This window comes from Montipora capricornis, chromosome 2 (genome assembly GCF_036669925.1).
Source record: "Montipora capricornis isolate CH-2021 chromosome 2, ASM3666992v2, whole genome shotgun sequence".
Lineage (NCBI taxonomy): Eukaryota > Metazoa > Cnidaria > Anthozoa > Scleractinia > Acroporidae > Montipora > Montipora capricornis.
Genome location: NC_090884.1, coordinates 48288218 through 48300717, shown reverse-complemented (window position 1 = coordinate 48300717; position 12500 = coordinate 48288218). Strand labels below are relative to the sequence as shown.

The 12500-nt window shown below is 38.6% G+C and overlaps 2 protein-coding genes across 2 annotated transcripts in view; both read left to right on the top strand.

The window, feature by feature from the left end:
- The window catches only part of LOC138038071 (peroxisomal succinyl-coenzyme A thioesterase-like), a 3372-nt gene extending 559 nt beyond the window's left edge, over window positions 1-2813 (top strand). The window contains exons 1-2 of the mRNA XM_068883890.1: window positions 1-20; window positions 1412-2813. The exon at window positions 1-20 is cut by the window's left edge and continues 559 nt beyond it. Coding sequence (XP_068739991.1) covers window positions 1-20; window positions 1412-2181 — 790 coding nt within the window. The 3' untranslated portion in view covers window positions 2182-2813. The remainder of the gene's footprint in view (window positions 21-1411) is intronic.
- A 1441-nt stretch (window positions 2814-4254) lies between these two features.
- Window positions 4255-12500, top strand: part of LOC138024848 (neuronal calcium sensor 1-like) — an 8463-nt gene continuing 217 nt past the window's right edge. Inside the window, exons 1-8 of the mRNA XM_068872042.1 lie at window positions 4255-4421; window positions 4549-4573; window positions 4710-4758; window positions 6319-6408; window positions 7822-7900; window positions 8040-8128; window positions 8474-8551; window positions 10803-12500. The exon at window positions 10803-12500 is cut by the window's right edge and continues 217 nt beyond it. Of these exons, the coding sequence (XP_068728143.1) occupies window positions 4358-4421; window positions 4549-4573; window positions 4710-4758; window positions 6319-6408; window positions 7822-7900; window positions 8040-8128; window positions 8474-8551; window positions 10803-10922 (594 nt within the window). The 5' untranslated portion in view covers window positions 4255-4357 and the 3' untranslated portion in view covers window positions 10923-12500. The remainder of the gene's footprint in view (window positions 4422-4548; window positions 4574-4709; window positions 4759-6318; window positions 6409-7821; window positions 7901-8039; window positions 8129-8473; window positions 8552-10802) is intronic.

Below are 12500 nucleotides of genomic sequence, written 5' to 3'. Positions count from 1 at the left end.
TGGAGATGGGCCCTTCCATGGTAAGCTTAACTATTTTCCTTTAATTTTTTTTATATTTCTCACAATTTCCTGATATAACAATTGTTTAAGGTTTCTTGGGTACGTGCGTACGAAATAAAGAAATCACTCTTAGAATAAATAAATTCTATACTGATTGTTCTCCAGCTTAAGATATCTCCACACGTTAGGGTTACGGTTAGGGTCAGGCTTAGCAGGAGAATTACCTAATACATAGATTCATGCTAGATGCAAATTGAGGTCCACGTTAAAAGCAGGCTACTTTCTCAATTTTAAGCCTTTACGGTTTGGTAATTGGTTAACTGATTAGAAATCAAAAACTCCCAAAATTATTTGATGGCAAAAGTGCTTATCTGGGAGCGCATGCATACACTTTTCAATCAAAATTTGACAAACTAGCGGTATGTGGTTGATGAATATGTCGTGATTCAGTCGCGTGACAAATATGCCGGAATTGTCAGATAACTTCAGATGATGCAATACAATATCTTTTTCTGTTGTAATCACGCTCTCTCGAAGCTGTAAAGCGTGACTCCCGAAGAGCTACTTCTGTCTCCTCATGATAGTAGACGAACAATAACAGCACTTTATACAATGGCATTGAAGGTTCAAATCACATGCAAGAGAGAGTTGAATTTCAGTACTCATTTCTTGGGTGATTGATACAAAACTTATGGGCTTATGCGAAAAAGTGAAAGATTGCAAACCTGCAAAGATTACCTTACAGCTTATGGCACATCTCATACGTAATATGGATCAAGGGGAGTGGCTCTTAACTACCAAACCGTTGCTATAGACTCCCTCAAATAGTCATTTTTCGAGTCCCTTAATACAGTTATCCTTTTTTGCAAATTGTGTTCTATTTAACATTTCTTTGTCTGGTTCAACTCACAACCATATTTGGTAAATCACGTGACAGCGAGTTAACTCTGTTTTTTCACATTTTTTACTGCAACTGTATAAGAAACTTCCAAAAAAAAATCTGTACATGGATTTTAAAAAAAATTATTTCTCAAAAAAAAAAACCTTGTGACGTCATAAGGCCCTCTTTTGATCCACTTTTCAAAATTTCAGCTCTATTCTTTGTCCAAGTAGAAATTCCATGCTATAGTTTACGAAAAATGATCCATCCGCCTCTTTCTTTCGTTTCCTGAGAGTTTTTAAATGTTTTTTACTGAAACGTACGACAGAGAACTGGAACTAGTTGCGCATGCGCCTTCTAGTTAAAGTGATGTCAGATTTCCATTGAAAAGGTTACTTCAAGGAACTATCTGTCCATTCTTTTTTTTAGGGCTCTTGATTGAACAACAACAGTTCCTTAGCAACCATTGTCTTTCTGTAGTTAAGAACTACCCCCTTCCCCCCTTAACAGGCAAGTATTTTACATTTGCAGGTGTCGTGGACATGTGGGGTCGCACAGGTGGCCTTAGAGAGGACAGAGCAGCTCTTCTGGCATCCAGTGGGTTTGCAACTTTAGTCTTGGCATATTGTGAGTTTAGAGATCTTCCTCAGAAGTATGATGTTCTTGACCTTTCATATTTTGAGATGGCAATTGACTGGTTGTCTGCCCACCCCAGGATCAATTCGGATGGTGTCAGTCTGGTTGGTTTGTCATTTGGTGGAGTTGTTGCCATGACAATTGCATCACAACTTTCTCTGAAAATCAAAGGGGTGATATCAATTTCCGGACCTCATGCTCTCATTGGTTGCTCGTTTAAATGCAAAACTTTCACCATACCAGGTTATCCCATTGAAACAATGGCAGCAGACTACACCAGCTACCAAAAGTTTTTTTCAATTTTTAAAAGGAAAGAGGCTTGTAAAACGGGATCACCGTCACTTGTGCCAGTGGAGAATATTACATGTCCTGTGTTGTTCGTGTATGGCCTTGCAGATCAGCTTAACCCTGAAATAGAGTGGATGTGCAGGGAAATATTTCAGCGTATGGACCAACATGGGAAAGGGTCCCTGTTTAAGAGTCTGCCTCTTGTAGGGGCTGGCCATTTTATAACACCTTGTTATCTGCCCCCTTGTTCCAAGCAATATGTAAAGATTTACAACGATGTTTGGATTCTAGGTGGAGAAAATACAGCGCTTCAAGCAAAGGCATCAGAACTATATTGGAATGAGAGTCTGAAATTCCTTGCAAAAAATATTTCTTGACTAAATTAGAAAATGGTTTTAGCCCAGGAGTTTGTTACCTCCTGACAAGGACTGTTGGTAGTGACTGCCCTTTGAATAACCCCTTGCAGTGAACTGAAGCAAGTGAAGGCACTGGTCTGTGTTGTGACTGGTAGTTGGAAACGTAATGTGATTTGTTGTGAGGATGGTAATAAGTGAATTACTGTGATCCGGTTTGTAAGTGAAAGGTCGCAGTAGGTTTGTAAACTGAGAGGAAAACGTTGTGTGTAGTTAAGGTTTTCTCTGTCGAACGGCATGCTTTGCGCCTGTTTGTCTATGTTTTTATTCTGCTTGATGTAGCCACTCGGGAAAAAATAAGCGACAATTTGTGTCATTTCCTACAAGCGAACGCCGGGGGGAAAGAAAATTGGGTTGAAGAATAGAAATGTATATTTCCAATAAAGCAAAGTGCGGCTTTAACACTAATCAAGGATAATGGCGTTTCCTCGCTTAACGTGGCCCGCATCGCGACAGCGCTCAGCCAAATATTAAATTTAATAGACATCGATAAAGTACATATTTATTGTCTTTGATTTTCCGTTCCCTTAAAAAGGTATGGACTTTTGTTCTATTATAACAATATGAAAAATAAATACTCTTATTTTTGTTCCATACCCTACAATGTGTGTTCATAAAGACTCTGCTGCTCGCTCATTTTGGTCAATACCAGGAATGCTTGACCCCGAAATAATCTTTATAAGACACAATATCATTTCAGCCATAGTCATATAAAATGAAGCTTAAGATTTGCGGAAAAACTTCCGAAAACAGGAAAAATTCAAACACAGAGGAGAGCCAATGTAGCTCACTCATTTGAACAAGAGAAGAGAAATTCGTATCTCTGCGCGGCCATGTAATATTCTCTGTTCATCAAAAATTAAAATATATATGTTTTATTTTAGCTCATTCATTGCCCGTTATTGCCTACAGATATCTCGCTAATTCTCAAAAAGAGAAAACCAAGTTAAGACGAGAGAGTTTCATGCTTTCATAACGAGTAGCAAAAACGTCGTTATGCTCAATCTCTCAAAAAATTCCACCTGATTTCTTCTTCCTCACAATTCTTACAATCGACCTCATACAAATCTAACATACCGTGCTCCGTGCAGCTAGTAAACGACATTCTCTCTTCCCGCTAGTTTCAGCTTGCACCCCGAATATCTCGACGAAAGATAGTTAATGCCCGGATCCGTCAAATCTATTATAGAACATGGCCTAATAATTGTGGCCCAGTTGTTTGTTATATTTCCTCAATGATGTAAGTCTGGTAAGTTTTGCTAGCTTTCCGCCGGCTCTATTTAATCACTTAATCACTTTCACCACAACAGAGCGAGGCTCCAAATTAAGTGCGCCCTTTTACCCTCCCAACCATGATATAAGTGTATACTTGATGGAGAGGTTTTATTTTTATCAAATCCGTTTGGCCAACTTCAATTATTCAGAGCCTCAGTGCAAGATTCGTTTCACCTGAGTTAAGTTCTACAACACATTTCACGATCTCACTTTGTCACACACGCAACACGCGACTTAAACTCACAAAGATCCACAAAAGTACTGTACAGCCCATCCTCGTGGCCGGGCGCAGGAGAAGCATAAATTAATTGCGACAAAGAAAAGTATAGAACGGCTATGAGAGCTCCTTCTCCTGTGCCCTGCGAACTACCCCCCAAGGAAATCTCACGACGTCTGAGGTGAGCCCAACTGGCCCCAGGATAACTTTATCCAGTGGATGAGTCACTATCCAGAGAACAAAATATTCTTCATGTTAATATAAAAGTTGCATTTTTATTTACACACCTTTCAACTAGAAGGGGTGGCGAATGGTAAAATCCGAGACTCGCCGAGACGCCGAGATCCTAGTTAAAAATGCGAGCCCGAGATTCCTCGGTAAAACGTTTCGAGACTCAAAAAAAGTGAAAACAAACCATGCAAAAACGAGACTTCGAGACTTACCAAAAACGCTTTCGAGATTTCGAGATCCTGCCAAAAGTATTTGCGAGGTCTATCACATCTGGTAGGGGTGGCGAATGGAACAACAGCACCGTGAAGGCATATGGGATATCACACCGAATGAAAAAATGGCGGCTAAGAACCGTTGTTGATAAATGCGATAAGAGAATTATGCTGCTGTCTTGAACCCGCAACTTTTCTCAGTATTATGGGGCACAAGGGAAGTAAACTTTCCCAAGACGAAATACGAGAGTTGCTTAAATCTACGTATTGTAAGTCCAGACCTTCAGATTTTGAGAAAACGTTGTCACTGTCAAATAATGTGGTATAGCTTGTTTGATTTGGTTAGCAATCGTTCTTTCTTGTTTACTTTATCACTAATTGTTTTTCTTCCTTCAGTCGATAAAAAAGAATTACAGAAGTGGTGAGTGTTAATTCTATCATGAAAATCGATCGTGCGCCGTGTTTTGTTTTTGTTGTGACTGTAAACACTTGTCTTTAATTTTTGCAATTAAGGCCATCTTCGCAGCATTTACATTTGTTTGTCTTTTATGTCAAAGGTATCGAGACTTTATGAAGGATTGTCCTTCTGGTGAACTCAAACAAGAGGTAAAACTTGCACGTCGTATGTAAGAGTGAAGCGTTCATTGGACATGAATTAAATTTCGCACGATGCTTGTACTTGTGACATTTTAAGCGTCTTTTTTGTTGGGATCTTGCGCGAAATCATGACTTATTAAAATAAACATTCACATCTATTTTTGTACTTATTGCGCGTATCCTTCGATGAGTCGATGCTTGACTGTTTACCGTATTGTTTTATTAAACCTTGGAAGTCAGGTTTCTTTAAAATTCATGAACTAGCTTGTACAACATCAAGCGAAACTGTTCGCTGGGTATCGAAAATATATTCATTATCCGAAGCACATTTTAAGCCATAACAACACATTTTATGTTATTATTATTTTAATTGTTCTTTGCATAACTCCTGCATAGATTTCAATTCAATTCATCTCCAGAAAAATCTGTTAACCGTAAACTAATCAATAATGAAACGCTTTTTTAATTAAGCCTAGATTCAAGCGTTTGATAAAAGCCTAGAACTAATTTGGTTTATGCTCTCCCGTTAAAATTTAGATAATTATCAAGGAGCTTGTTTGTTCGATGCAATATCCTTTTAGTCTCTTGTTACCTCTCCAAGTTCGTAGTTTGCGTTGATGTAAGCTTAATTGAGATGATTTATTGATATCTTATATTAATGAAAGCGTAGTACTTTATGATAACCTGTCAAACTCGCCAACTGAAAAATTCTCTTTGATTTCTGGAATTACATTGACAGGCTTTCCAAGCTTTTATCCTGAAACAATTGTTGAGTATTGATTTTGAAATGAAGTGAGCTTGACATTGACATGGATTGTGCGCATTTATGTCAAAGGAGGAAATGCAATACAATCTACATTGTAGGTCCATCTGCTCTTACATTTTTCGTCCCAAATCAATATATAATAATTTATTTCTTCCAGATAACATTAGGTGAGGTAACTGCCATAATATCGAAGCCCCTTAAACTTATTTTGCATGCACAATTGCCATTCTGTAGTTCTGTTTACTATCTTCTTCCCATCGAATTCTGTGTGATTTCTTTATTTACATCTCCGATACTCATCCTAAAAGAACTATACTATCACTGCAAATGACAAAAGCACCTGAATTTGTTGTTTCTTAACAAAAGAAAAAAAGTGAAACCATTTTCACATTTTTATTTTGGGAGGAGTGGGGGAGGGGGGTGATTTATACAGCATTTGTGTTGACTTTTTTCCTTTGAAAGAAGATCTTGGAAATTATGTGTATCTTAAATGTTGGTTCTTTGTAAAAAGTAATTAAATTTGAGAGCAAACTGGAGAAATTGGACAGTTCACAAATACAAAATTTTGGAGTTAAAATGAATGTGAAAGAGCGTGGTATTTGCAACTATCCTGTTTAGTCTGAAATCAGAGCTGCTGATAAGCAATGAGATACAAAAATTTTGTTCTGGTTTTGGTAAAGGGTGTTATACAGAGTATAAAATATCTTGTAAAAATGTTTTTGACGGGAAAGGTGACATCCTTAGGAAATGGCATACATGTAACCTTTCAGCACAATACTGGATGTCATTCTCTTTTCTTTTAGGAATTTCAAAAAATATATCAGCAGTTCTTTCCTTTCGGTGATCCTTCAAAGTTTGCGGCCTTTGTTTTCAAAGTGTTTGACAAGAATTCAGTGAGTACTTTTTAACCTCATGGTGATTAATTGTATGAATTCTCATTAGACAGGGTTGTCGTTAAGCGCCCGCCACCGGCGAAATTCGCTGGCTGGATTTTGGCCAGCGATCGTTCTGTATGAAATGGCAAATAAACGATTCTTGAATCACTTGCTATCATTTGATATCAAACATATTGTCGAACTGAAAAGATTTGAATAAAATAATTTTGGACTACCTCAAGTTTTGGTAGCTCTATGAGAGGCAAACCTATTCAAATGAAATATTGTTTTGAGCGCTTGTTTTCCGTTTTCTCTTTCTCTTTCTCCCTTTGCCATAACTTTGTTTTCGCAAGGCGTGGTAGCTATACCCTCCCCCCGGGGTTGGAATCACCAACCCCAGAAGGCGCGCCGCACGTACTATCAGCCGCCCCACCTAACCTTTCAACCGGCATGCATTTTCCTTAGCTACAACCCTGATTAGAACTTCTGAGTATTGGCCATTTGTTTGTTGGAGTCTCTAAGGTTTGTTTCAGAACGCAACAATATTAAGTTTTGTATTTGTTCATGGCCAAGGAATTATTATAAATAGTATGATTTCTTGATTTAATTTAATCTAATCCATTTTTTGCACTGCATTTGTGCGGCTGGAATTGAAGGACTATTGGGGAACATATGAACCACTTGAGGTAGTCCAACAAAAGGACAGCCAGATGACCAGGAATTCCATTCCCTACTCTTTGCAAACAGTGTGTAGCTTCTTTAACGTCCCATGTTATTAACAGCAAGGGTTGTGAAACAGGCCCTGCGGTTTACAGTCCTTATCCAAGAAGACTTGAAAGTCAAACATTTGCAGATGAAATTACACTTTCCCAACAATTATTTTAAGGCCCTGAGTGATGGGCTGGCTGGGGTTCAAACCCTGCTTGCAGGAGCAGTGAAAACATGGAACAAAATAATTATTACTAATAATGCAGCTCAAACTTTAATTAGTTTTTGTTGTAAAGATGAATTTCTTCATTTTTTGCAATTTGTGAAGGACTCGTTTCACCAATGACAAAGCTCAAAGGTATTTAAATTATAATAGTAACAATGTCCTATTCATAGCTCACTGACTATCTACCTGCAATTCAGAAGAAAGCCACTTGCAGTTATACCTGTTAATTTAATTAAACATCGCAAATCCTCACCTCATTTTCTCAGCGCTTAAAAAAGTGAAGTCTTTTATTTTTCTGCTTGAATGTATGGCCTTAGTATTTCGAATTCAGAGAATATCTTGAAATGGGAAAAATGCAGGCTGCAATGTACAGTATGGTCATCTATCATAGTTCGGTCAGACGGAAATATATTTTCATAATTTGAAGTTGTAATGCTTCAAGTATTTTTCTTTAGCCTGTATCTTTTAGATTCATAGTAGGGTTTTTTTCCCTTCAGGATGGATCAATTAACTTCATAGAATTCATTACTGCCTTATCAATAACGTCTCGAGGAAGTTTGGATGAAAAATTGGAGTGTAAGTATATGATGTTTCTCAGAGGCTTGAATTAATTGCAGTATCTAGTGGAAAAAAAAAAAGGGGCAGTGGTTCTTGTAGTGTTTTCCAAAGAACAAGCTAACAGTCAGAATGATCATTGAATGTAATCCTCTTTCAGGGGCATTTAGTCTCTATGACCTTGACAAAGATGGGTTCATCACAAGAAATGAAATGCAGGAAATTGTGGAAGCAATCTATTGCATGGTGGTAAGTACTGGTGGTGGTTTATTGGCCATCTTTTGTATTTTGTTGTCAATCTAGGCTGTAATTTACATTATGACAACTCTTCATAATAATTAAATTGTCTTGCAGGCACTCACAAATATTATATAAGCTACCTTCAGACTGAAGTGCAAGTATGACTATGACTGCAGGATTAAGGTCTGGGTTCTGAGCATGCACTGCCTTGGATTCAGAGGTTAACCTGTTTTCATACAAGTGGATGTGCTGAGTGGTCAACTAATACTTGTACTCTGATCTAAGGTTTCTAATCAATCCCTAAAATTCCTCAACCCCAAAATTTATCGCATTGCTTTGTTTTTCCATCCTAAGGGTAACATTATAGATTTACCAAAAGATGAAGACACTCCCAAGAAGAGGGTTGACAAGATATTTAAACAGATGGACAAGGTTTGCCGATTCATTTGCTTGTTTGTTTCACATAATTTTGTAATACCAGTTGTTTGCCAAAAACACGTACATGGAAGGAAAATTATGAAATAGAAATTATTACTTTTGGTAACAAAATTATTAACTCTATCTTTTATGTATAATTACAATGCACCCTCCAAGAAACTATTCTTGATGTTACGTTATTGTTGTTATTATTATCATTATTATTATTATTATTATTATTATTATTATTATTATTATTATTATTATTATTATTATTATTATTATTATTATTAAAATAACCTCTCCGAGATTTTCCATCACTTCATGCATTGTTTGCTATTTGCAGTCCAACCGAGAGAGTATTAAACTGACCTATTGCAGATCCGCTTTTTGTAATCAAATTATTTTTCAAGTGTCCCCTAGCAAGAACAAGCATGAACAAAAGGCATTTCATTCTCTGTTGTTGTTAAAAGAGTTTCAGGTTTTGTTAATGCCCTTTTACCCACAAGGATTGCAAAAGAGCAAGATACTGGCTGATTGAAGTCGCTGACCAGGGGAGGGATGGTACACACTGCACCCCACCCCTCAACTCCACTAACTCGTTATTCTTCATGGTCATTTCAATAGTCTTCATGATCAATTCAATATATTTCGCGTCGTGGTATGATAATAGGGCGTTTAAGCAAGGGCGATGGCAACGAAAACGCCACTCCAAAATATACGTTAGCGCTATTACATGTATTTCGCAATCATTCCGATTTGTTAAATTGATAACCTTGTACAATACGAGCGAACTATCCTGTAATCGGATGGGTATGAACGGTTTTAAAGTAAAAATTGAAAATGAATAGTTCATTGTTATATGCTTACGTTGTCGTCGAAACCTAAAATTTGGTGATTTCGCGTTGTTGTTCTGTGGAGTACGGCAAAAAAAATGCTCGGAAATTCGTGCTATTCTTGCTTTGTGACGTTGTCGTTGCCGTAGCCGTCGTCTTTGCGTAAACTCCCTAATAGCTGTGGTTACACACACCTTGGGTTTGGGGCCTTCCGGAGGGTCAATGGTTTGGGTTTGGTTCAGCTCAGATTTCATGTTACCCGAGGGGATGCGGTTACACAATAAAAGACTCCCCTCACGGTAAAACAATAGGGTATAATTAGTATAATTAGGGATCTTCGTGTATTAGCAACGTTCTGCTTTTTGATTGGCCAAGCCACCTCAGGGAGCAGATAAACCGTACTTTTGAGTCCAGGAAACGTCATGGGAAGTTCTTTTGTTCTTTTGTTCTTTTTTATGTACCTAGGGCAGTTACGGCCTAGGGAAAGCGGTTACACACAAAAACGTCCTTGCCCGTGAGCAAATGCTATTTACCCATGGGTAAAAAGGGCTAGTGTAACCACAACTAATGGGGAACTTACTGCGATTTTCATAATTCTACGGTACGGAATCTTGCCTTCAAGTGCGAAGCGCCAAACATAACCGGGAAGATCGACTCTGCCTCCGGAAAGTGAATTGAAGTTTTTGTTCAGTTCACAGCTCGAACACCCTTATCACAAGTTTTTACAAATTTTTCAAGTTTTTACAAATTCTTCAGTGAAAAAAGACTCGTACAGATTCCATAGCCTTCCATCGGCGTCGAGTTTGAATATACATGTACGATTGTACCTTGCGAACCAAAGATGCTGATTGGTGGGTTAGTCACGCATCAATTTATTTCGTCACCTGTGGTTGGCGTCGGACGTTTGATTGATGGAAGTCAAAAAGCAGTTTGGCCGTTGGCGCTGAATGATGAATTCCGCAGAATTATGAAAAACGCAGTAAGCGACGACAAAGTCACAAATTTTCATATTTAGGCCCCGCCCATACGTATCCGGATATTTTAATTTTGAAACCGCAACTTTTTCGTGTGGACGGGGCCTTGTGCGATGAAACAATAGCTTTGCACGCCCTGCACGTGCGTTTTTCACTTTTGTCCATTTCTTTGCCGTTGAATATCCAAATTTGAGGTTTTATGAAGGACGTCAACACTTGAGGATAAATTTTCATTTTCTCCCCAAAACTAAGCGCTGTTCCATGTCATTTTTGAGGAGCGAGCGATGAGATTATTGTGAACAAAAGTACAATTATACAACTGCTAGCTCAGCTAAAACAACGTGGTTCCAACTTTCTCAACTGCGTCCTTTAATTGAGCCTTCTTGGGTGTATTACTCCCGAAACAAAACTAATTTTATGGCATCCTTACACTGGATTTTTTTCAAATTCTTTCAGAACGAAGATGGAAAGTTGACGATGGAGGAGTTCCGCGAAGGATCCAAGCGTGACCCTTGGATAGTTCAAGCTTTAGCAATTGATTTGCCTCAGGAGGACCTCTCTCAGGGAGATGACTAACACTGCTTGCATTTGCAGCAAAGTCAGATGGCCCGGCTTACCCCATACTAGCACTAAGTGACCTTAATCTCTAATGAGTAGTGTAAATACGATGTAGATAGTGTTCACTCGGCAAAGGTAATCAATTCTTTAATATTTCCTATTTAGCTATTACTGAGAGGTCATGCTCAAAGAGGCACCAAGGCTATTCTTTTGTCTCCATTGTAATGGACGGATAGCCTGTCTTTCTACGCAGCTATTAAGTGCCGAGACAAATGACGAAAATCAGTACTCAATAGTCAAGGGATTTTCCTAATCGGAGAAAATAATATTGTTTTTTTGGATTCCCAGCTTTGGGGCAATGCTGACCATATCAGTCGCGGCTTATTGATTGCCCAATGATTAGGAGTCTACAACTCCTTGCCATAAGAGACGGATGTCTGTCGCATTTTCACACACCAAGCGATTTTTAGACGAACTTTAAAGGTACCAGTGACCTCTCGCAACCCTTAGGGTAATAAATTATGGAATCCTTAGTATTGGCTGGAAAGGTCTGGTTTTGCGGGAAAGTCAATCTCAAAAGAACTCCTGAAAACGTCTGCGGAAAACCCTGTCGCACGAACCATCGAAGTTGTGTGAACTAACAAACGGTAAGGTATTTATGCCGTTGTGGTGTGGATTTTTCAGACATTCGTTTGCTTTATGTGATCTTGTATGTCTCTACCGGAAGGCAGCATATAGCACATGCCAGGGTCGAGTCGAGATAAGTCACTGACTCATTTTCCGCCGTATTAACGAAAATTAAACGTAAATAGGGACTTTGAGGACCTCGACATTATACGTTTCTCTGATCAACTCACTTTAAACTCACTTTTTCTTCCGGGAGGGTTTCCCACCTATGATCAATTTCAACAGACTTGTCGAGCTACCCACTATCTGAATTGGTAGGAAAGGTGTTCAAATTATTAGATAGTCAAAATTTGCTGTTGTGTGCTTACCTTGTCCATAGAACTTGAGATCTGGTGATTTCAGGTGGCAGGCGTTGAAGCGTCCAAAGTCGACGTATTGTTCACTTAATGCTGTCATGTTCGCACCCTCGTTCCCAGGGTCTCTCTTCTCTGCCTCCAGTGTCGTGAAGAGCTCCTGCAGAGAAGAGAGACCCTGGAAACGTGGCTGTCATGAACGTATAATAGGGACCTCGAGATCTAACGACGGCAACGTCACCTTAAAATATAACTTTGCACTATCTGAAGTCTTCGCGATTATTCCATCTCGTTCACGTCGTACAATTTGGGCAAATTATCCCAAAAATAAATTGGTGCAAGCGGCTTCTGAGTAGAATTTGAGAATGAAAGTTTCTCTGTTGCATGCTCACGTTGTCGGCAAAACCTCAAATTTGAAAATTTCACATCGTCGTTATGCGAAATACCGCAAAAACACGTGCAGCACGATTATTGTTTCCTCTTTTAACCAATGGTATCGTTGTTGTGTGGCGTTGTTGTTGCCGTCGCTGTGGCGATTTCATTGACATGGCCGTCGTATAATTTATGGTCCCTAATAAGCTATTTAATTATTTATCTAGTGAGAATAGACATTGTG